The sequence below is a fragment of the Amblyraja radiata genome, chromosome 10 (genome assembly GCF_010909765.2).
Source record: "Amblyraja radiata isolate CabotCenter1 chromosome 10, sAmbRad1.1.pri, whole genome shotgun sequence".
In the NCBI taxonomy this organism is placed as follows: domain Eukaryota; kingdom Metazoa; phylum Chordata; class Chondrichthyes; order Rajiformes; family Rajidae; genus Amblyraja; species Amblyraja radiata.
Genome location: NC_045965.1, coordinates 46,577,641 through 46,602,887, shown reverse-complemented (window position 1 = coordinate 46,602,887; position 25,247 = coordinate 46,577,641). Strand labels below are relative to the sequence as shown.

The following is a 25,247-nucleotide window of genomic DNA, read 5'->3' as shown; positions in this document are numbered from 1 at the left end:
CTAATTAAGGTTAAACAAGCAGCATTTTGAGCCCATAAATATATTCATTTGGTTTCATTGCCTTGAAGCATTATATTCTGTAGTACAGCAAACATTAATGACAACCAAAATGGGAGAAAATAGCTGTCCAATCCTCAAGACACAAATATCCAGAGATGGAGAGTATGAACAAGATTCCCACAGTAGGTTAGATTAGGTACACCTTTTTTTTAAAAAAACCTTTGAAAAGAGTTGATATTCACTAATCCAGTATAAAGAAAGAAATATTTTTTTTGAAGTCTTTTGGACGGAAACTAGAAATTTATGCTTCAGCTATTTACAGCAGATGAACTTTCAATCATGTGAGCATAATAATGACAGGGGCATACAATCTGAGCCTTCCCACATAATGGACTGTCACAACTAAAAACCATTATGCCAAGACAGAAATTTTCCCCATGGCTCACTGTGTGAATGAATCATGTGGGCTGAGCCCTACAGGCCAGGAGGGTTCCATCTGTTAAATCCATATTGGCTTCAGCCTCCGCCAGCTAGAAGCAGGGCACTATGACCAAGGCTTCTGGTCCTTTTCATTATTCATTCAGCTGTAAAAAAGAACATGTAGGTGGCAGCTTCGCATAGGATTGAACTCGGTTTCAAAGACACACACAGTAAATATCAGAAACATTCTTCATTTCGGTACACGGACACTCCCAGTTTCTGAATTTCTGCGCTAACATTGCTTGTTCAGGCTAAATGCTGCCATTCACGATGTCAGGGGAAGTAAGGAAAATCCCAAAAATAAACAGCCTCACATAGGGCTTTAAAAAAGGTTTGTTGAATACAAAGAATAATCTGAACAAAATACAGAGGAAACATTCTGCCATCACTCTGTGATACTACAATCTGATTGCATTAGTTATCTATGCCTCCTGCTATTGCAGCACCTATGCAGGTTCCCAGCAGCAGTACAATGTAGAATATTTGTAGAGGTACTGAAAAAGGAATAACTAAACTGAACAGGTATTGAATGACATAACTAGTAAAACCAGGCAGACACAAGTGTAGACCCGACGATCATTTTGCATTCGGTCCACCAAGACCTTCTAGGTTTCCTGGTTGCTAACATTTTTACTCCTCTTACCATTCCCATAGTGACTTTTCTGGCCTAGGCTTTGTCCATTGCCAGAGTGAGGCCTTATGCAAACTGGATAAACAACACCTCATATTCTACATGGATACCTTACAACCCAATGGTCCGAACATTGAATTCTTCAATTATGGGTAACTACAAACTATCTTCTCTCCCCTCTACTCCCGCCCTCTGTCCTGTGCCCTACCTCACACCGGTTTCTCCCCTCGCCCTCCCTTTCCACCTACATTTCTTTCTCTAGCTTCATAACTCGCAAGTCTTCAATCTTTTTGCCTCACACCTTTTGTCTTTCCATCTCTCACCTTTGTTCAACCATCTGACTATCAAAACCCTACTACACCTGTAACAGCTGGCAAGCATTGTCCTGCCTGTCCTCTTTCAGCTTTCTACACCTCCCCCCACAATGTTTGAAGAAGGGTCCCAACCCAAAAAGTCATCTATCCATGTTCTCCAAAGATGCTGCCTGATCCAATGTGTTACCATGGCACTTTGTGTCTTTTTTTGGAGTTCCTCGTTTCTAGCACAATATAATTAATCTCAGGTCTCGATTGGCATAACTAGTAAAAAACAGACACACAAGATATTTAATCTACTCAGGTACTGAATGACGCACTTACTAAAGGTTGACAGCCCAACTTCACAATCTACAGTTGTTTTAAAGAGATTCACCACAGTGACTCACATGCAAATTGTCTAAAGTTCAGAAGAATGAGGCGGGAATCTCATTGAAACTTCAAATTCTTACAGAGCTTGGCAACAGGATACAGGGGGAATGTTTCCTCCAGCTGAGTTATATATATCAAAGTTGGCACTACAGAGGCTATTGATCAAAGGGTGTCATTTTAAATAGATATCTATGACTAGTGGTGTTCCACAGGGAAAAGTGCTGGCACTTCAGTTCTTTGTGACCAATGTCAAATTATCTAGATGAAAATAGCTGGGCTGATTGGTAAGTTTGCAGACAATACAAAGAAGGTTGTCAAAATATACAGCAGGATATAGATCAGCTAGAAATATGGACAAAGAAGTGGCAGATAGAGGTTAATCTGAACATTTTGCAAATACAGTAAATGGCAAGGCACTTAGGACCATTGATGCACGGAAGGATTATGGAGCGCAATAACAACTGAAAGTGTCTAGTTTAGAGACACAACGTGGTAACAGGCCTTTCGGCCCACTAAATCCACGCCAACCAATGATCATCCTGCACACTAGGGACAATCTACAGAAGCCAATTAGCCTACAAACCTGCTCATCTTTAGAATTTGGGAGGAAACCAGAGAACCCAAAGAAAACCCATGTGGTCACAGGGAGAAAGTACAAACTCCGCACAGACAGCATCTGTAGTCAGGATCAAACCCGAGTTTCTGGCACAGTAACAGCAGCTCTACCGCTTCACCATTGTGCCACTATGGTAGCGACAGAATGTAGCATGATTGCTTTCATCACTTGGGGCATTTAAGGTGGAATGTCACGTTGCAGCTGCATAAGACTTCGGTCAGGCAACATGTGGAGTTCTTTTCAAATAAATAGGAAGTCGATGAGGATAAGGTGCAAGACTAAGTGAGACTCTGCAAAGCACCATTTAAACTTGCTGGATAAGTTACTGGACTAGCTGCTGGGGTAAAGGTAGTTCTGCTAAAAATACCTTTTCATAACTATATTGGATATAATGCAATTAGAGAACACCGGTTATAATTTACAGACCAAATTGGTTAAAATGGGATTTCAATCTAAAACTAGAGAACTACAGTACTTAAAAAAACAAAAATAATTGGAATTAAAGGAAACTGTTTTAATATAACAACCCCTTAGTAGCAAGACACCGTTGTCTCTTGAAAACAAACACAGTTTGTCAGTTTCACCACAGGTAGCCATTGAAATTAACTAGCAATCGTTTTCATTGTACTTGTACAATAATGTTTTATGAAACAATGTAACATACAGTGTTTTGTATTTTTAGTTTGCAGTAACAAAAATAAACATAGCTATTAAAGAGACCTTTAGTTTTGAAAGCACACAAAAAAGCTGGAGAAACTCAGCGGGTTCTTCAGTCTGAAGAAGGGTTTCGGCCCGAAACATTGCCCTTTTCCTTCGCTTCATGGATGCTGCTGCACCCGCTGAGTTTCTCCAGCTTTTTTGTGTACCTTCGATTTTCCAGCATCTGCAGTTCCTTCTTAAACACTTTAGTTTTGAAAATTCAGTGGGAGAAATAACTTTGTTATTGCGAGACTGAGATTCTCTGGCCCCCTTTTCCGCATTGACACAATTGCGTTTATATTGCGATTTTCTAAAACACAAGGATTTTCAGGAACATGACTATTGTCTAATAGCAGAACTGCCTGTACTGCACCATTGATCCAGAAACAATAATCAAATAGTTGAATTTTAATTTCGTAAATATATTAATACCTTGGAAGTTTAAGTAAGAGTCACTATGAAATTGATGGTTTGTCGTAAGAAATGAACCAGCTTACCAATGATTTCCAGGGGAGGAAATCTGCCATCCTCACTCAGCCACCAGTGCAATTGGCTCTTAACATGCCTCCTTATGTCAGGGGAAATTAGGGATAAATATATCAGCATTGTCTACAATGTCTACATCCCATTCTCCCGTTTCACCATCTCCATAATATACTAGACTACGTCGGACCCGTTGGGTCCCAGCATCATATGGGAGGGTTGGTCACCAACACAATATTCCACTTCTCCACCAATTCCAATATTGCTCGCCAGTGGGGGGGCTGTCTGTTGCGCTAGTATGGGTGTTTGCGGGCCAAAGGTACTGGATTAGAGGGCTAGTATAGACATTGTGGGCCGAATGGATTCTTGGGCTGGCATCAAACTGTTGCAACAATTTTAAAAGCCAAATCAAGGAAAACAATTGGGCTGCAGCCACCTGACAACCAAAATTCATTTTGTGAACACAAACTTGTTAAAAAAGGCGAGGCAGACAATTGGGCTGCAGCCACCTGACAACCAAAATTCATTTTGTGAACACAAACCTTTTATAAAGGCGAGGCAAACAATTGGGCTGCAGCCACCTGACAACCAAAATTCATTTTGTGAACACAAACTTGTTAAAAAGGCAAGGCACACAATTGGGCTGCAGCCACTTTACAGCCGCATTGAGGGGACTCACCGTGGAGTAGACGTGCGTTCAGTGTTATTCGCAGCTCAGAGAGCCGTGACCCTCTCGCTTCCTGGATCTGGCCTAGGCTGAGTGAGGCACTACACATCCGGGCTTTATAGTCCCTCCTCCTGCCGCCAGCGGGGGCAGCAGAGAGAATGGGGAATTTTTAAAAAACATTAATATCTTTCTGATTTTTCATCGATAGGAAAAATCCTCTGGTCCAGAAATGCGGAGGGGGGCTCTGAGCGAGGTGGCCAAAAATGACGGCCGTTGGTGGCGGTTCTCTCGGAAATCGCAGCACAGTGGACCAAAAGCGGTCAAGATCAGACTTTTAGTAATATAGATGCTCTGATGACAAGACTTTCCACATTTGTGTTCAAAATATCTTCCGTGGCTTTCCATCATTAACAAGGTTCTTAATTGTGCCTCCTCCATTTCTTGCTCTTCTGCTCTCAGCCCAGAATACAGATCATCTCCAGCAACTTCAACAGAATCCCACCAGTAGACCGCGTTTACCCTATTCTACCCTTTCAGCTTTACAAAGGGACCGCACGTTCCATGACTCCCTGCTCGATACATTCTTTCCTCTCAAGCAACTGCTCCCCCTCTCAGAGCAATTCCCACAACAATCATGGAACACGTGACATTTTATCCATTTTCTGCCCACCGTCTAGCGACTCAATCCGTTTTGCCAGGCAAAGCAGCAATTTTCCAATGTAGTGTCAAAATAAAAACACAAATTGCCAGATAAGCTCAGCAGGTCAGGGCACATCTGTGGGAAGAGAAACAGAGACAACATTTCAGGTTGGAGATCCTCTGTCATTTCTGGTTTCCAACATCTGCAGTTTGGATTTCATTTGGAGTCTTGTCTACCACACACACTGCTCATCAGCAATTCCTCAACATTGGAAAGCCAAATGCAAATGAGGTGACCACGTTTCATATGACTATCCCTCAGCATCCATTCATCCCACTCCCATTTTATTTTAATGTAAGATTAAGAACCTCTTCTTCAGTTGGTGGATGTTGAAAACTTTGGGAAATGTAACCATTTCCGATAACCACTATATTTATTTATCTCACCACAAATGTGGTTGTAACTCTGTTTCAATTATGTTTCTCTTTTCTTTGCTATTATCTCCAACTGCACTTGTAAAAAAGTATTTGTTACCTTGATGACTCTAGTAAACACAGATATCCTCTTCCCTCCAGTCCTACCCTCCTCTGCAAACGACCAAGCTCGTCTCAATAGACATCTGATTAAGGGTTGCAAACCCAAAAAGTTGTCTGTTTCTCTCCCCAAGAATACTGTTGAGAGTGCTGAACAGGTTTTGTTTCCATTTTTTTAATTATTTATTTTTATTTTTAAAGGAAACAGATGCCCTCATTTTTGAGATTATTTTCTGGTCAGAAAATGATATTGGAGAAGCATTATGAGAAAGGCATGGAGGAAGGATTTGAAGTCCAATCAACTCATTGTCAAACATTATCAGTCTGAAGAAGGGTTTTGGCCCGAAAGGTTGCCCATTTCCTTCGCTCCATAGATGCTGCAGCACCCGCTGAATTTCTCCAGCACTTTTGTCTCCTTTCATTATCAAACACTTTGAATGAGTTGATAACTGCCTAAATAGCCAAAAGGCCATTTGAGGCAAAATGCAGGAAGAAAATAAAAATTACTATGCAAAAAGCTGCAATTAAAAAAAAAAAAAATCAGTGACTAGAGATCTTACCAGTGTTATTTCTTTCAACAGATGTTTCCTGACCATTTAAAAAAAAATTTGCATCTGCACACTTCTCTTTTGTGACAATTGTATTGTACTTTAAAAATATACGAAGCATTTCAGCAGATTATATGGTAACAAAGTAAAGATGAAATATTAGAATGCAAGAACTAGAAACGAGAATGGGAAAGAATGTCAGAAGCAAGCTGATTAGAACTGTACCCAGGTGGCTTTACAGCAGTGGCTATAGAGCCACTTATATACATCAGCTACAAATCAGTGAATTTAAAAGTTCCCGATTTGCCCATCAGATTCAGGACACTGAATCTGCCAGTGTGATCTACTGCTGAACTCTCATAAGAGTCTTGGTGAAACTCGCAGCATTACATTGGTGTGGGGAAAAAATTCCTTCTCATATACCATGCCAGGTAAGACCTGGCACAAACTTCAAGACTTTACGACTTTCAATGAGGATTGCAGAATTTCACATTAGTAGACAAAAGCCAAATAAAAATGAGTTTGCATTAGTTAAACCCCGTTTGTGTAAATGGTTAACTCAAAATCGGACGAATTCCATGATAGAATTCCCCTTTAAACAGTTTCTACAGTAGTTTTTCCATTACCTTTAAAAATTCAGATTTTTTATTCAATTGTTTCAAGTCACTCCAAATTTCTACAAGGTTTTAAAAGTTTTTGAAAAACACAACTTGCATTCAGAGTGCACAAAATTGCTGGGGAAACTCAGCGGGTGCAGCAGCATCTATGGAGCGAAGGAAATAGGCGACGTTTCGGGCCGAGACCCTTCTTCAGACTGATGGGGGGTGGGGGAGAAAGAAGGAAAAGGGGAGGAGGAGGAGGAGCCCGAGGGCGGGCGGATGGGAGAGTGGGAGGAGACAGCTAGAGGGTTAAGGAAGGGGAGGAGACAGCAAGGGCTAGCAAAATTGGGAGAATTCAATGTTAATGCCATACGGACGCAAGGTCCCCAGACGGAATATGAGGTGCTGTTCCTCCAATTTCCGCTGTTGCTCACTCTGGCAATGGAGGAGACCCAGGACAGAGAGGTCGGATTGGGAATGGGAAGGGGAGTTGAAGTGCTGAGCCACCGGGAGTTCAGGTAGGTTATTGCGGACTGAGCGGAGGTGTTCGGCGAAACGATCGCCCAACCTACGCTTGGTCTCCCCAATGTAAATCAGCTGACATCTAGAGCAGTGGATGCAGTAGATGAGGTTGGAGGAGATACAGATGAACCTTTGTCGCACCTGGAACGACTGCTTGGGTCCTTGAATGGAGTCGAGGGGGGAGGTGAAGGGACAGGTGTTGCATTTCTTGCGGTTGCAACGGAAAGTGCCCGGGGAGGGGGTGGTGCGGGAGGGAAGGGAAGAATTGACGAGGGAGTTGCGGAGGGAGCGGTCTTTGCGGAAGGCAGACATGGGGGGAGATGGGAAGATGTGGCGAGTGGTGGGGTCACGTTGGAGGTGGCGGAAATGGCGGAGGATTATGTGTTGTATTTGCCGGCTGGTGGGGTGAAAGGTGAGGACCAGAGGGACTTGCATTCAGAGTAGCTGGAGGCAAGGATTGACCATCAGAGCTTCCTCGTATCAACACTTTAAGCCCCTTTGCTGCATGACTCCTGGATGCTTTAAAATGAGCAAGGTTGGCCGCCCTCATCTGAATAGCTAAGCATTGGCAGAGGAACCTACAGGTAGAGATTCTAGGCAGGGGGACAGTAAGATCCAGCTTGTTAGTGTTTGTAGCATAAATGAAAAGCTGCCAAATGTGATCAATTCAAGGGAATGCCAATGAGCAGCCCACTAAATCGACTCCTCAGTGACAAGATCCTGCAGCACCAAAGTCTCTAAATAAGTCCACTGAATGAGAGAATTCCAACTTCAAACCAGCTTTCATAGTTATTAGCAGCAGATATTTTGATTTCATCGCCCAAAAGAAAATTGTTTTTCCATAACTTGCACTTTTTTCTGATTTTCCTGAAGCCAGTGCCAGCTTGCTGCAAAATGATTGCGCAGACAATACGACCCACAGCTACTTATGCCAACAATTATATTAATGTACAAGTCTCAATAAGGAGCACCTGCAGGCTTTACGGCCCCAGGTTCTACACATCCAAGCCATCTCTGCCAGGCTCCCCATTGTGCAGGGGGTATCTAGCTTTCCCATGCTAACCCAGGGGCACTGCAGTAATTGTGACATTATCAACCTGTTCTAATGGAATTCAGCTAAAACTGCACACAAAAAAACCCAGACATGTTTTGTCCTGGATTGTGTACCACAGCTATTCTCCAATACAGGTAACAGACTACTGACTGACATCTACTACAGACCGACTGACTCCCATTGCTATCTGGACTACGCTTCTTCCCACCCTGCTTCCTGTAAGGTCTATCCCCTACCTCCAATTCCTCTGTCTACGCCACATAGGCACCCAGGATGAGGTGTTCCAAACCAGGGCATCAGAGATGTCCTTATTCTTTAGGGAACGGGGGTTCCCCTCTTCGACTATAGATGAGGCTCTCACCAGGGTCTCTTCTAGATCCCGTAGCTCCACTCTCACTCCCCATCACACCCACTCGAAACAAGGGCAGAGTCCCCCTTGTCCTCACCTTCCACCCTACCAGCTGTCACATACAACAGATAATCCTCCGACATTTTCGTCACCTCCAACAGGATCCCACGACTGGCCACATCTTCCCATCTCCTCCCCTGTCGACTTTCCGCAGAGACCTCTTCCCTTCGTAACTCCCTGGTCAATTCTTCCCTTCCCACCCAAACCATCCCCTCTCCTGGCACTTTCCCTTGCAACCGCAGAAAATGCTACACTTGTCACTTTACCTCCCCCCTCAAGGACCCATCCAAGGACCCAAGCAGTCTTTCAAGCTGCGACAGAGATTCACCTGCACCTCCTCCAACCTAATTTATTGCATCTGCTGTTCCAGGTGTCAGCTGATCTACGTCGGTGAGACCAAGCGCAGGCTTGGCGATCGCTTCGCCCAACACCTCCGCTCCGTTCACAATAACCAACCTGATTTCCCGGTGGCTCAGCACTTCAACTCCCCCTCCCATTCCGAATCCCACCTTTCTGTCCTGGGCCTCCTCCACGGCCAGAGTGAGGCCCACCGTAAATTGGAGGAACAGCACCTCATATTTCGCTTGGGTAGTTTACACCCCAGCGGTATGACCATTGACTTCTCCAATTTCAGGTAGTCCCTGCTTTCTCCCTCCTTCCCCTCCCCAGCTCTCCCACAGCCTACTGTATCCGCCTCTTCCTTTCTTCTTCCCCCGCTCCCCCACATCAGTCTGAAGAAGAGTCTCGACCCGAAACGTCACCTATTCCTTCGCTCCATAGATGCTGCCTCACCCACTGAGTTTCTCCAGCATTGTCTACCTACAATCATTTATTAACACATTCAATAAAACACAGGCACCTTGCCAACTAGTTTCATTAAAATATCCCCAACATTCTGTCAGTAATATTCAACTCATAATTCATTTTCAGAACTGGATAGCAACGGTTAATCTAAACAACTAACCTACATAACTTAATAGTCTACAACCTCCCTACTGCAACATTCCATGACCAACTAGGATATTTTGCAGGCATGTCCACCTGCTTGGGAAAAAACCAACACAAAGGTTAATGGCGACCATCACCTCAATATTCACTGGCCGAGTGAACCTCGTATGGCTGGAGGATGTGGCATATTTAAGCGAGAGGATACTTATTGAATCACACGTGGCTCATAAATTGGAAGTACAATAATTGCTCCATCAATCATTCACAAGTTCACGTTATTGGAGTAGAATTAGGCCATTCGGCCCATCGCGTCTACTCCGCCATTCAATCATGACTGATCTCTGCCACCTAATCCCATTTTCCTGCCTTTTCCCCATAACCCTTGACACCCGTTCTAATCAAGAACTTGTCTATCTCTGCCTTAAAAATATCCACTGACTTGGCCCCCACAACCCTCAATGACAATGAGTTCCAAAGATTACCATTGAAAGGTACACCCTCCTGCCGAGAACATTTTTCATCTCCCCCTACTTTTGTCTTGCTCTGCATTCCCTCTTCGTTTTGTCAATGTTGCCACACACTAACTATGGCTACTAAAGCCTTTGTTTCTGGGAAAGTCCAGGTAAATCAGAAGGCTTGAAGTGAACCATGAGCTCCTGGCTAACCATACCCTTTTTAAACTTGGAAATCATCCAGAAACTCAAATTATAATCCTACCTGGACCATACATCACAACCATAATCAAAAACTAACCTGCAAATTATTCATGATCCCTTTTCATTGACCTGATGTCTTTGATCATTTGTACTTAACATGTGGCATTAACTGCAACACTGACATCCAGTTTAGCAGTTCTGCCATGAAGACAAATTTCTACACCGATCAAGCCCACGAGTTAACTACTCTCCATAAATGGGAGAGAACATTCTACACTCTTGCACTTTTCCCCATATGATGGGCAACATGACTTCCTTCATATCACATATGCCAAACAAAGAACAAATCAGCAACCATAGTGCAAAAGCAAGATAGTGCAAAAGCCTGTTGTGCACTCAATTATTCTCCTACACCCAATGTTAATTGCAAGACTAAGCATTTTGGAAACTTGATTTTAAAATGAGTTTCCACTGTCCAGTGTACATTGCTAGAAAGGACATGAGGATTTGTATATTGAACAGAATAAACATCAGACTTGCATTTACTGCCATAGACAGAGATCCTCATCATCTCTGGGCAGAAAATATATATTTTACAAAGATGCTCAAATATGTGGAACACCCCTATAAAACCCAGCACCTTCACAAAACACTTGAGCTTACACCAAGAAAATAAATAGTGAGATAATGAGGTTATTTTATCACAGTGAATCGGAGAAACATTTTTGGAAAGACAGCATTAAGGGAGATCCTATAGATTGTCTGAAAGAGGTAACAGTTACCTTACTATTGTTTTTCTCTACTTCCTCGAGGAGTTATGCGCTGTAGCTAAACGAGAAAATCTCTTCAGAAGATGCCGTCCCCCGAGCATTGTTTATTAAATCCATTAATGTACATCATATTTAACATGTCAATTTATCAAAGGGCAAAGACGTTGTGATATAATTGTTGACATTTAAATAGGGCGTAAGAGATGTATCTTATTTTCCAGGACTCCATTATTAATAAATATATAGCCAACAATAAAGATGACCTCCTATACAATACACATGCTGATTCTTTAATTTGTGTATGGCCAAATCATCCATCTCTAGGTCACTTGAAACAATACTTTACCCTCCACAGGATTTGGGTCAGCCCCGCCAAAATCCCATTGAATGCTGCAATGAACCTACTCATTGGTCGTTGTCAGGACTCATTAATAGACAACCACAGACCGAAGATCAAATGCATGCTGTTTACGACAGCTGATCCGCTGTGGATTATTCACATCATTTAATGGCCAGACACAGCACGGGGTACAGCTGTCATGCATGAGAACAAGAATCTGTTTTAGAAAGCCAACCCAAGTTAAAACATACATAAAATATCAATATCTGAGAACATGGCAGCATTAAAACAGAGCCATGGAGAGAGTGAATCAGTCCCTTCCCAGCGATAGTTCTGCTCATATATTGCCGTGCTTAAAAAGAAAATCACAAAGCAAGACAAAGATGAGACAAAGCTACATTCCCAACTATCTCCCCTAAAAGGTTCACTTTTTTAAAAATTGTATACAGTAAAAGACTGCATTGGCACAACGTTCCATTATCTATGAAAACAGGAGAAACTTGCACTCAAACTATGCATATATTTGGTATTAAAATATGCATTTAATCACAATGAAAAATAGTATAACTGAATCAAAATGTTGCCACGCTTTCTCATACTGTCCACAATAGGAATTTTACCACGACCAGGCCGTGCTACTGGTGTGTCAAATCACACCAACTATAACGAACATTTCCAAAGGGAACAACTAGAGTTCAGTTCAACAAAGTCCTAGACAAAGGTAAGTCTGGGATGTTTTCAGTGAGACAGATATTGCTGGTCTCTATCCAAGGTCATTCCAAGCAATTATGGAATAACCTGAAGATAAAAGAGGTAAATGTGTATTTTTCAAACCTAAATCTGTTTGATTATTCCTTAGTATTTTAATTGATTCTTAGTTTGTTCTACTTTGAAGCTATTTTTAGTTACTGATCTTTTGATGGTATCTAAAGATTTCTATTAGCAGTTTGTTAGTACAGGGATATGGTTCTTGCTTAAGGAAGCATGTGTTGTGAAGTACGGCCCATGGATGTAAAAAATATAAAAGGCAAGGTAGATACATTTGGAAAGATTTGGGAACTGGCACAGGGGAGATAAGCCTGGAGCTGATCAACCATGATCATATTGAATGGCGGTACAGGCTTGAGGGGCCACGTGACATACTCCTGCTCTTACATCCTTGTGCTACCAGAAACCTATCTGCCTCAGTATGTTTCCATGGTGCATAGGGTGAGGTCTGTTGACTCTGCATAAGCCCAAGTTTAATAAGCATAAGCCCAGGTTAAGTGCAGATTGAATGGGACCATAGATGGCAAGCCAATGCCAGATCTCCTGTCCCAACAGCACCAGACCCCGGCAGAGATCCTTCAACAGCTACGAACTACTGTAAACCTTCATCAAAACACAAGAATGATATAATGGATAAATTTACTACGAAAGATTGTGGAAATTCAGGCATTTGTGACTTGGCCATTTTTGTACAACCAATTTTTTTCTCTATACGAGTACACTGTACAACTTCCAATTCAATTTAACTTTTAAATTATATCTTGTGATATCTTCCAATTGAAAACTTAAATATATACTCTATTATCTGCACTAAAGTTTCAAGCATTAAGATTATGTATTAACTATTGAACTAGTTCCACAAATACATATTAAGTAATCCGTATCTAATTTGCATTAACAGCGGCTTTGATTCTTTGCAAAGGACAACTTGAAGAAGGAATGTGGCACACCACTTGACACTTTTTTGTTGCATCTTCCTGCAAAAATTATTAACATGAATATTGGTGTGACTCTAGGTGTAAATTTTGATGTCATTCAAGACATTTCAGGATCTGCAAATTTAAAATTCCTAGAAAGTGTAAATATTTTCCATAAGTGGCGCAAAACAATCAGATTGATTTCTAAATAGTTATTTCATCTTCCCAACTCAACGCAGATTCGGATAACCAAGTCCAATTCTCACTTTTGAATACATCAACCAAACCACTTGACAGCCAGATTAAAACATGTTTTTAAAAAGTAACCTTGATAAATCATAATGTTTCAAATAAATCTTGTTCCATATATGTAGCACCCACGGGGTGAAAAAATTGCCCCCCGTGTTTCCACTGAAGCATTCTCCTATCACCTTAAACCTATGCTCTACTGTTCTTGATACACTATCCTGTACATCCACCTTTTCTGTGCCCCTCTTGATTTTATACACCTCTACATGATTACTCCTCAGGCTGCTTTAAGGGCCTGTCCCACTTAGGAGATTTTTCAGCGGACTGCCGGCGACTGTCAATTTGCCGGCAGTCGCCTGAAAAAGTGACAACTGGAACGGCGACTGTCAGAGTGGAACACACGCGCGCACCCACACACACACAAACACATAGTTTCCTTCACCAGCCCGTTATACAGGCGGGAGACAGGGCAAGCGGGGGGAGCGCTGTCTAAAGAATTCACACGGTGCAAAGCCAAGGTGAAACAGACACACACCGCGGTGAACAGGAAGGTTGGCGCTGTAAAAAGATGGCTAAAGCACAGTGTACGGTAAGTCCTTTAAAAGAGGGGGGAGAGGGGGAGAAGGAGTGGAGAGAACTTTTAAGAAGCTAGAGACACACAGCTTAGAAGTTCGGTGGCATTTAACATTCCTGGTCGGTTATCCTTGATTCTGAAAACTACTGCTTACCTTTTTTTCCCCCAATGAGCCAATGAAATTCACCGGTCAGCACCGGCTACAACCTACGAGAACCTTCGACCTCCTGGCAACCCACTAGGACCTCCGGGTGACCCACCTACGGCTCGAGAATTCTCGCTACTCTCCATTGCGGCGTCATTCTAGTCGCCGCTAATTTTTCAACATGTTGAAAAATTCACGCCGACCATAATGAGGCCTCACCTATTTCCCAGAATGTGGCAACTCCTCACGACCTTGAAGGCGACTCCCCGGCAACCACCCGCGAACATGTGGCGACTGCATGGGACAGGCCCATTACTCCAAGGAATAAAGTCCCTGGCAGCCCAACCTCTTCCTATTACTCAGCCATTCAAGTCCAGGCAACCTCCTTGTAAATCATTACTGCACCAGCCAATTAGAAAGGAATAAGACTTACCGGTAATTATTACCCAGATTGTTCATTCCATGTTGAAGGTGGTAGTGCAAAACTTAATTCCTTTCTAATCATTATTCTCCTCCATTAAAAACTAAAAGTCAGCATGCATTCACAGTTCTCGTCACTGGTCTTCTGCTTTCAAGTACTCACCAATTCAGTCTTCAAGGACTTACTAGGGTACCAAAGACGTGGAACTCTAACATTCTTTCCCTCGATTATGCTTTACTTTCAACAAGTCATTGACAGCCAAATTTATTAATGGTTTTGAAATTTCAAGAATCTAGTATCTCAACATTAATCTCATTCAGTATTGAAGGCAAGAAGGGAGAACTGTCAGGATTTGGTGAGAATGTGATTAATTGAATAATTACTCTGAGTGAAGTTCAACTCATTTCGTCCAAACAAAAAGATGGCACAAATATTAACTCAATACTTTGTTTCCATTGCAAAGGCTAAAAATACCTGCAACAAGACATATCAGTATACCTGCAACTGGACATATTAATCCTGTAGCTCAAACGTAGCAGGCATCAGCATTATGTTGACCATGGTCATGTTGAAATCTATCCCGAAATAGTGTTTTTTTTAAATCAGTAAATTGCCTTCCTCTCAAACATTGACCTAATCAAGGAATTCAAAAGATGATAAATCATTTAAATTGTGCCAGAAACTTGAAAGAATGATGCAGTTTTTATATACAGCAATGATTCAAGTGTTTTTGTTGTCACATGCGCTCTGCTAACACAGTGAAATAATTTTCCTTACAGTCAAGTACAGTATTTCCATACCCCGGATCCTCGATTAGCAAGTGTACAGAAATAGTCTCCTGAGCCCGCTTACAAGAAGTACTATGTTTTGGCGCCCATTTCTAAAGTCCACGTTCCAGGTCTTAAGACCAGGCAGGTCCCAGGCAATTGCAGGCCTCCAGCCATCTCCTCCCTTAGACGCCGAGTTCCTCTCTTCGCCCATCCACATTTCCCGCTATTCCCCAGGGGTACCTCCTGCAGCTGACCACGAGGGCATGGTAGGCCACATCCCCTCTCCTACCAGCTGTACTCCCCGCCCGAACGTCACTGGCCATATCCTCCTGCTCCCCATCGAATTAGGTTAAAAGTGACCTGCAATTCAATTCCGTTTTGCACCCCATTGCTTCCTAACTCTTATTGCCTATATATGAACACAAAAAAACTTAGTTCTTCCTCTTTCCAATATCATCTTCCATTCACTTGAGCAAGCTTCAAGTTGCCCTTCACTTCACTTTTTCATGCTACTTATATTTTTTCGATCTCCAACACTATTTCAACAAAGATCAACTCAAGCTTGAGAAATAGCACATATCTTCCGATGAGGCACATTAATCTTCCTGACTCAGCTATTTCCATATAATATGAAGTTTCCAGCTTGCATCCCAAATTTTTCAGCACTCAGTGTTTTCCTCCTCCTTCAGATTTCATTCATCTTCTCCAATTTGTCCCGAAAGGTACAAGGTGCACCTATTATTATTCACAAACCTTCACCACCTTCCGGCAAAAAGCTCCACATCAATTTTTCATTCAGTCTCGTGTCCTCTCACCCAAACCTTACCTTTAACCCACTCCTCCCTGCCTCCTTCCCATCACTTTCTCTGCAACTTTGAACTTTTCCCATTCTACTGCAAGGTCATTTACCTAAAATGTTAATTCTATTTCTCTCTTCAGAGATGCTGCCTGGTTTGAGTACTTCAAACATTTTGTGTTTCGTAAAATATTTATCTAACAACATTGAAAGTTGAAATTAAACCAGTATCCTCAAGCTGTTGGCGGGAGAGACCCAAATTTCAAACACCGCACTAAAGGTACATCAAGTAGATACCAACCTACATTGAAAACAAACACCATCAACCAGGCTGTATAACCGAGAAAATCATTTACAATTATAATCTGCTCGTTAATATATTGAACAAGAAGATTCATTGCATCAGCAATATTGCACCATTTCTTGAAAAGTGAAATAATTGATTTGGTACATTGCAATAGCTCGTCAGCGAAAATGAATTGCATCTTGTGATGCTAAGTTACTGCAGAGTAAGCCAAGTTTGAACCGTGGTGAATTGGTCCTTATCTAGACTGCTTATCAGGTATGATAACAGTCCTCAGCACCCACCCACCCACCCCCCCTGGATGAAATAAAAGCAACTAAACATACGACCATTCCTTGTGGCTAACCAGTGACCCCTGCTGGGAATCCACATGCAGACAAACTTATATTTGGCTGCAATTCCCGATCACAAACACAGCCAAAGATACTGCTCATATTCACATGTGGAAAATTAACCACACGGTGCAGTTTTTCTTTATTAACAAAAGCTTCCTCAGTTGCAGCTTAAGATTTAACAGAAATTTACTTCGAAATGAAGCTTTTATATATAAAGATCTGCAATACATAATTATATACAATTTTGTTTTAAATGCCATAGGCTTTTATTAGCTTTGGAAGAGAAGCACAAAAGACACCTATTTACTTGCACAAAACAACTGCCTGGTTAAACTCAACTGCTAAATTCCTTATGTGAACACTAAGCACCACCATCCCAAAAGAAAACAATTTAGACAAGCTATGTCATTTTGCCTATTCCATTTATTTAAGTGGAATTCAGTTTGAATGATGCTACTTGATCCTATCCCTATTGTCTGTTCACTCTTACCTCCAGCTGCAAGTTTTATTTGATTTCCCAGTTTTTATTTCTTTTTCCTTCCCCCACACTTTGCATTTTTACGCAATTACAATGTAATGATGCATTGCACAGAGGCTGTCGAGTTTAAATAACCATTTCTGCTATTCTACCGGTTCAAAGAAAACAAATGCAACATTTCTACCCCCCCCCCCCCCCCCCCCCCCCCCCCCACACACACACACACAAATGCAGTGTGCTGTTGCTTTATGGTTTACTTTATAATTCTTCTCCTAATGTATCATATGTCCGCCTCCCACTGCAAAAATAGAACGACCCCCTCATTTGACCAGATACCAATCACATTCAGAAATCACTCTTATTTGGAAATGAAAATAAAGGCACAGCAAATGGATCACAAATCCATGATTTGCACCATTTGCAACAATCAACATAATTAATTCAGCGGAGATCCCCCTCCCACACACGTTATTTTTGCCCCACTCTGAATTTGGTGTCTTTCATTTTTATTTATATGACAATAAAACTTTTGCAGCATCTCATCATTCTTAGTATGATAAACACAAATTGGCTCAATAGGGTGGAGATTTTAATAAAATCAAGATGTAATATGTTGAGTGGTTTCACTCAGAATGTTAACTGAATTTCTACTTTCAAATATCAGATGATCCATTATATTTTTCCATCTTTTAAACAATTGAGCCATTAATCAAAGCTCTAAGGCAATGTTGGTAGCTTTCATTTGGTAGCTTTCATGTGCAAATCCACATCCAATACACAAATTGAAGTCAAAACTGTACCATTTGATGGAGTAGATTTCTTTTTGCTCCAGTTTCAACTTATTGATGACTAATTTTGTACCAGGCAATAGACAATTTATTTGCCAGTTACCAAATGCCAAATTTTCAAGCGAACATGAGAATACAATTATCCCTTTAAATGACAAATTCTATAGGATATTTGGCAAGCGATATACCTTTATAATTCTGTTGAAATAGGCATCTCATACAAAGAAACAAAATCAGCATTTATGTGCGCAAATCCAGGATTAACATTATTTTACACTGTAGAAAATGAATTGAAGGAATTGAAAATTCTTGATGTGTTATGATTTTTAAATGTACTCAAATTTGTTCTACTTTTTTCCAAGTCTAAAAATAATTGCCTTGCACCCAAAAATAAAACTTACTTAAAAATCTCCTCAAAAGCTCACAAAATAAGCAGTGTGCCAAAACTTGTCATGGTATATAATATGATCTCATTGCACATCCTACATGTTTTTAGGCAGAACTGGCTTCCAATACAAAACGGGGTTGTTTTTATATAAACGTAAAGGCACCAGAGACTCAAATTGCATTTGAAATTTCTTTCATCTTTTTCACAGGTTTTGCCAATCAGTCAAATTGTATGTAGATAACGGCACAGTGCCCTAGACACTCTTAGTCACTGTGTCGAACGTATGCCGTACATGACCTCGTAATTCGTGCCATTATTATATTTTTCAATTAGAGGACAATTTAGATGTTTATCGCAAGATGATAAAATTGCAGAGGTTATTACAAATCCTTGAAATGCATTTATCACGCACTTACTGCGTAAAATAATTTCTAGCAAACCACATGTTCATCTTGAAGCATTTGCTGTATATTAAATTCAAACTAATAAAGTTCAAAGTTTACTTCATTTTTGAAGTGGAATGCCTATAATACATTAGCAATTGACTGCAATGTCATTAATTACTGGGCTTCCATCACTCAGGTGAACCTGTAGTTTGCTATATGGACACATTTTAACTGATCCAAATTCACTATTGCACATCTTCACTGCAATTAAATTCTACATCACACCACAAGAACACATTTTGTACATTTGGAAATTCACCAGATAATCATAAATAAAACAAAGCTTTTGAAAACAATGTTGTGATCGGTTTCTGTTTGAAGCATAAAGTACCAAAAGGGAGTAAGTATAATTTAGTTCACATAATTGTGATCATGTGCTTATACTCCTCAAAAGAATCAAACTTGTCTCCCGGTGCGGAAGGGCAATGCCTCAAAATTAGAATATTTTATATTTCAAACTGTTCGATGCTTTAATTATTCATGATATGTTAAACCGCATGCTTCTTGCCTATTGAAGTTAGCACAATGAACGCATTTCATGCTTTTAAGTATAAATAATGAGTCAGGTTCCAGAAATGTAAACTGCATTATGCTTCTTATCAGATATGTCGATGCAGGACCTGCAAGATAAGAGATATCACTTATAAGCAACATTATCCTGCTCGGAAAATGCATTTTGTGCACAAAAAGGTTCCTTCAAACTCTCTCATTGAGACTGGGTGCCATAAACTAGCATGCAATTCCAGTATAATATTTGCAACCTTGAGGTAAAACCGCCAATAAATGATAGGTACAACAGTTCAAACCCAAGAATCTATTCCCAGTATAATTCAGGAAATCGTTGCCAAAATATGCCCTGTATCCAAAAGATGTGACACGTTTATTGACGTCGATGTTATTTGCACAAAGCTGGATGCTTCGACAAGTTCATTTAAATGTGTCGGGCAGATCAAAAGACTTCCTGGTTCAATCTCAGGTTTGTGCTGATTTAGCAAAACTTAGGCAGTGACACTAAAATCAGTTGCTGCACTTCAAGAGGAAAAGTGAGCCTTAATGAAAGTATGTGGGTACCAACCTCTTATTTCACTCCCTCCCTAACCCTCTGCCCTTACTGTCAAATAGAGTGCAAAACTGCATACACATTGTCACTCACACGAAATACTGGAGAACAAGCAGATTCTGGGAAACAACCACAAGGTAACATTCTCCAGGAGAAATTGGGAATTAAAGAAAAGCTTTTCCTCTGACTGTTTTATGATATCTACATGTAACTGTACAAAGCAAAAAACATTTCCAAGTCACTGCCCAAGAAAAAGATCACAGTCACTGACACCCCCCCCCCCCCCCACAAAGTATCTTTACAACATTTAGAAGGTCTCTGTTAAATCATCATCTTTTTTTATGTGTAATCAGTAAGTCAGGCTTGTGAACTTCTCATCAATAACTGCTATAATTATAACAACCCAGGGGAAAAAAAGAGGATTTGCTCCTTCATCCATTCACAACATTCTCTGAGAATGTTTTAAAAAGCTAAGCAATGCTGTTGAACGTTACAAATAAATGTGCTTGCAGTTTTGCACGCGTTGGAAAGAAAGCATTCCTAAACTTGAGGATGATAACCAGAGCAATCACATCTATAAAACCCCTAGTCTGGCGGGATATGAAACCATTGCAGCTAACTAGATATGAGAATTTGTATCAAAACGGGTTTTATAAACATACTTCCCGATAAGCAAACAAACAAAACAAGAGTCCAGCCAATGGATTTTTGCATTGGTTCCGTATACAGTGTTAAACCAAGTTTTATTTTCTTTCTTGATTGAATCTGGGAATAACCACACGAAAATAGTTGTATTGTTCTGATGTATTAATAAGTCCACGTCACATTCCAAATCTCATTCATTTGGCTGCATTCGTTAAACGCTCTCCGTCTCGACCTTACACATACAGACGCAGACAATAAACAAATGCCCGGAAACCCTGATCAGAAATTTTAAAAGGTTTTTAAAAAAAGTGGTATTTTGTGCTGCCTAAATACTTGAAAGGCGATAAACGCAGACGTGACAATGATCAGCCAAGTAACCAACACTTTCATCAATCTACTTTTCCAGCTGGCCAGGCTGGAGCCTCAGGTGGCAAATATCCAAGTTGCGAAGTCGTCTACCTTCACGGAAGGAGTGGAGTCGATTGAATACTGTCAAGGCAGCGCTGGCAGCAAGCAGACTCCTTTGGCGGAGCTTCAACGACAGACTCCGCGACTCGGGATTAGATCTCAAACAGAAGTGGCGATTGATGGTACAATGGAAAACAAACATAACCGAATGCCCTTCCTCGCTGGTTTCGTCTAGCTCCTTCGGAATCAATATATTAATAATTTAAAAAGTCGGGGCTTTGTACATGTACAAACTTGTATGAATTGTATGGCTCCAATCGTGTTGTTTCACCTCAAGATCCAAACATAACTCGGAGTTTTTGCGAGGCAGTAAACACAAAAGCGGATTAAGAAGACGTGGAGAACATTTAAGATGCTAAAAAAGCTTGATTGCGAAGTTCTTTCAAATGAAACGTCACAAATTAACGAGGCTACGGTATAGTCTTGAATGATTATAATTTACTGATAAAGCGCAGGATTAAAATAAATTATTAAATCAATTTTAACAAGTCAACAGAGCCTCGGGTGATGTGTCATCTCAGGATTTACCCAATTTTGGCTCGGTTCCCTGATGTCTGTGGGAATCAGGGGAGAAAGATGAAGAAAATATCAAGGGCATACCGCGCTCTGAAAAAAAAATGCATTCATTTCCACTGGAAATGTATCGAAGCAGGCAATTTATGTTCAGTTCGTAAATTGCATACAATAAAAACAAATCATTCCTTCCATGAAACAAGCGAAAAATCCGCGTTCCCTCTCATTTTACCACTCTTTCACCCCACCTCTTTCGCTTGGCATCACTACAGAGAGACAATCCTTATTATGGAAATTGCCTGTCTCTCTTTCTCCGTCTCCCTTCCATTTCCTTTTATCTCTGGTTTCGCTTTGCTCGTATATTGGATATTTCCTTTAGAAGGGGAAAAAGTAAAAACGCTACCTTGGTCTGCGTATTAAAATACTTCCGCGACTCAATCCAAAATGTAATTGTCATAACCATTTGTGCTTGCTCCTGTTTAGGATTTAATTCAGAGATTGGTATTTCCCCTTCCAGTCAAGAACATTCCTGACAGGCAACTCCCGGCGTTATCCTTTCTGACAGCTCAATACAATTAAAACCCACGGCAGATTATGTTTTTTTTTGTTTCGCGAAAGAAAACAGCGAGCTGCAATTTTTGCGTTCTCATCAAAGCTGCAATCCAAACAGACAGAATAAATATGTCAATTACCTTATCTAAAATGTAACACACACCTTTCTTTGGGACAACAGAGTCGCTCTCATTTATTTCCCCGCCCTCTCCTAACCCTAAATCAACACCCACCCTCCTCCCCCCAGAAAAAAAACACTTCCCACGATTAAAAAAACAAATCCACATAAACAAAGGCTATAAATACATTCTTTTGTGGCATGAAACAGAGGGCTATTTTATCAAATTCCTCGGTTCAACTGAGCCCAAACTGAAAAAGATATCTCACACCAACAAACTATCCAAATGTCCGGGGGTAAAGTAGCATTTGTTTTCCAGATAGTTGCTCCACGGTGGGAAAGAAGGCAATTCAAACGGAAGTGTCACTGGACCGAATCCATTTTTGTGGGGATTGGGCAACTGATTTTTTTTTCTCTCTTCTTTTTTTCCCATCGCACTTACCTACTTGAAGAACATTTTCCACATAGCCACTCTCCAGCAGTTTGATACCCCTCCTGAACGGCAGTCTGTTATCATCGTCCCCGGGCACGGTTGCACCTCCTGCCGCGGCGGCTGCCGTCTCCTCGGGAGAGTAGTAGTTAAAGGACGAGTACATACAGATCTCCCTCTCGTTCCTCGGGAAAGACCAGTAAACAATCCGTCTTTGGACGGGCTCGGGGATGCGGGAAAAACGTTCCTCCACTTGCTGGAAGGGCCACTTCTCCGCCACCATTTTAGCGCTGGCATCCAAGAGAGACTCCGGGTTGTGGCCTCTCCCGGTCAGTGCGGGTTTCTGGGACGATCGGGAGACTGGGAAGGGCCTTGAACAGAGACGCTTTGCGGTCGGCTGAGCTCTCTCCTCCGCCATGCTGCTCCACACAGTGTAAAGAGAAAAGTATCCACCGCGCAGCCCGCACCGCCACAATGTTGCTTTTTTTTTCCTCACAGCATTCGAACCCAGCACCCAGCCGCTCCGCACCGCGCAACCTAACCCCGCTCAGTGCCCGCCCCCTCCCTCCTCATTGGCCACAGCTGACTGCCCAGAGGGCGGTCCCTTCTTCTATTGGGCCAGTTCGGTGTCAGTCACGCGGGATGACGGCCAGCACGTTTGTCTGGCTCCCGCCGCGTTCGGACCCGCCCCCCCCCGAGCGGCATCTGCGGTTCGATTGGTCGGGTCGGGTGTCAGTCAAGGAGTCGTCACAATGCTGGCAGCGCGCAGCCGCGGCCTCTCACGCCATATAAGGAGCGCGCGGCTGACTAGGGGGGCGGGTCACGCGCACGAGCAGCGGCTCAGGGGGAGCCCGGACGTCCCGGTGACATCTGCAGCCCAACTCTGGCACCAGGGAGAGCCCTGGTAGCAGGGAGAGCTGCAGCACGATCCGGCACCGGGGACAACTGCAGCCCAACTCTGGGTCAGGGAGAGCCCTGGTAGCAGGGAGAGCTGCAGCACGATCCGGCACCGGGGACAGTTGCAGCCCGCTCTGGCATTGGGGAGAGTCTGCTCTGGCAGCGGGAAGAGCTGCAGCCCGCTCTGGCACCAGGGAGAGCCCTGACGCTCTGGCAGCGGGTCAGGAAGAGCCGCAGCCTGCACTGACATCAGGGAGGGATGAGTGCCCGGCATTCGTGACAGCAAAGCACGGGGGCAGGGAAACTCAGGCTCCTGCAAGACATCGTTGCATGCCTGCTTCCCTTGGTTTGAGTCTGAAGAAGGGTCTCCCATTCCTTCTCTCTGGAGATGCTACCAACTCCGCTGAGTCACTCCAGCATTTTGTGCCTACGCAACTCTATAACTTTTCGTTTAAATGCAAATATCTAATTCCACTGACCACAAAGCACTAGGAGTATTATAAATTAAATATTTAAAATTCCAAACATATTAACAAAATGCTGGAGTAACTCGAATGTGTAGGAAGGAACTGCAGACGCTGGTGAGACCCTTCTTCAGACTGGTTTCACCAGCGTCTGCAGTTCCTTCTCTCCAGATATGCTGCCTGTCCCGCTGAGTCACTGCAGATTTTTGTGTCATCAGACCAGTATTTGTAGTTCTTTACACATTTAAAATTCCAAACTAAGTTGGCATTTTGCAAAATAACGTGCCTTATTGTAGTTTAATTTCTATCGAAGGTAGACGCACAAAATGCTGGAGGAATCAGTGTAACGGGCAGCACCCCTGGTGAGAAGGAATGGGTGATGTTTCGAGTTGAGATCCTTCTTCAGACTTTAAACGTCACTGATTCCTTCTCCCCTGAGATGTTGTCTGACTCGCTGAGTTACTCTTTTTTTAAAATCTATCTTCGGTGTAAACCAGCATCTGCAGTTCCTTCCTGCATATCAATTTCTAACGATGTACGATTCTCGATTGTTTCTTCCTCATAAATTTGCACCTAATTATATGTAATATTGTGACAGACAACGGCTTTAATTTGTTTTATTTTGAAAACGTGAGTTGTGTTTTAATTTTAGAATATAACGTATCAGTTTACTCCAGTCTAGGTCATCAGTGGTAAAGATTTGCACAGTCACCACGGTTTGTACAACAATTACATATATTGGGTGTCAGCGCCGTTCGATGCTTCCCCACTTAAAAGCAGGAAGCTTTGAGACTTCAACCTTGATCAAATTAACATTGGGAGAGAACTGCGGTGTCGATGGGCGGTGTGTTTTTGGAAACATTTCAAACTGACATCTCCGCTTTACTCCTGAGACGGGATTAGAAAAATCTCGTTGCACAATTCAAAGTACTCTCCACCCTTGCCAACATTTATTTTCGCAACCTACTTCACTAAAACAGGTTGAGCATTAAATTGGCTGCCGCATTTTCCACATTACAACAGCAGCTCCAAGAATATCGTTTGAAACCTTGCAAAATCACATATGTATTTTTCAATTAGACCATCCCTCAATCTTCCGCGAGTGTAGGTCCTATTCGACCTTTCTTCATATAACAATCTTTCCATCCAGGAATGGATGTAGTGAACCTCCTCTGCAATGCCTCCAATGCAGATAACGTGGCAAAAAAACGTATGCAGTAACGCCAGGGATGCTGTCTGACCCGCTGAGTCCCTGCAGCACTTTGTGAGTCTGAAGACGGGTCCGGACCAAACCATTGCCCATCCGTGACCTTCGGCGATGCTGCTTGACCCACTGAGTTAATCCAGCCATTTGTATTTTAGGCTGGCCTCAGTGTAGTTTTATCAGTACCCTACAACCTTCTATCAAAACATCAATACTTTTATACTCCACACAACCTA

The 25,247-nt window shown here is 42.1% G+C and overlaps 1 protein-coding gene across 2 annotated transcripts in view; it reads right to left on the bottom strand.

Annotated features, from left to right (window-relative positions):
* Positions 1 to 23,302, bottom strand: part of zswim5 (zinc finger SWIM-type containing 5) — a 214,528-nt gene extending 191,226 nt beyond the window's left edge. For both annotated transcript variants that reach the window (XM_033028731.1, XM_033028732.1), the window contains exon 1: positions 22,459 to 23,302. In XM_033028731.1, coding sequence (XP_032884622.1) covers positions 22,459 to 22,864 — 406 coding nt within the window. In that variant the 5' untranslated portion in view covers positions 22,865 to 23,302. The remainder of the gene's footprint in view (positions 1 to 22,458) is intronic.
* Between the last annotated feature and the right edge of the window lie 1,945 nt (positions 23,303 to 25,247).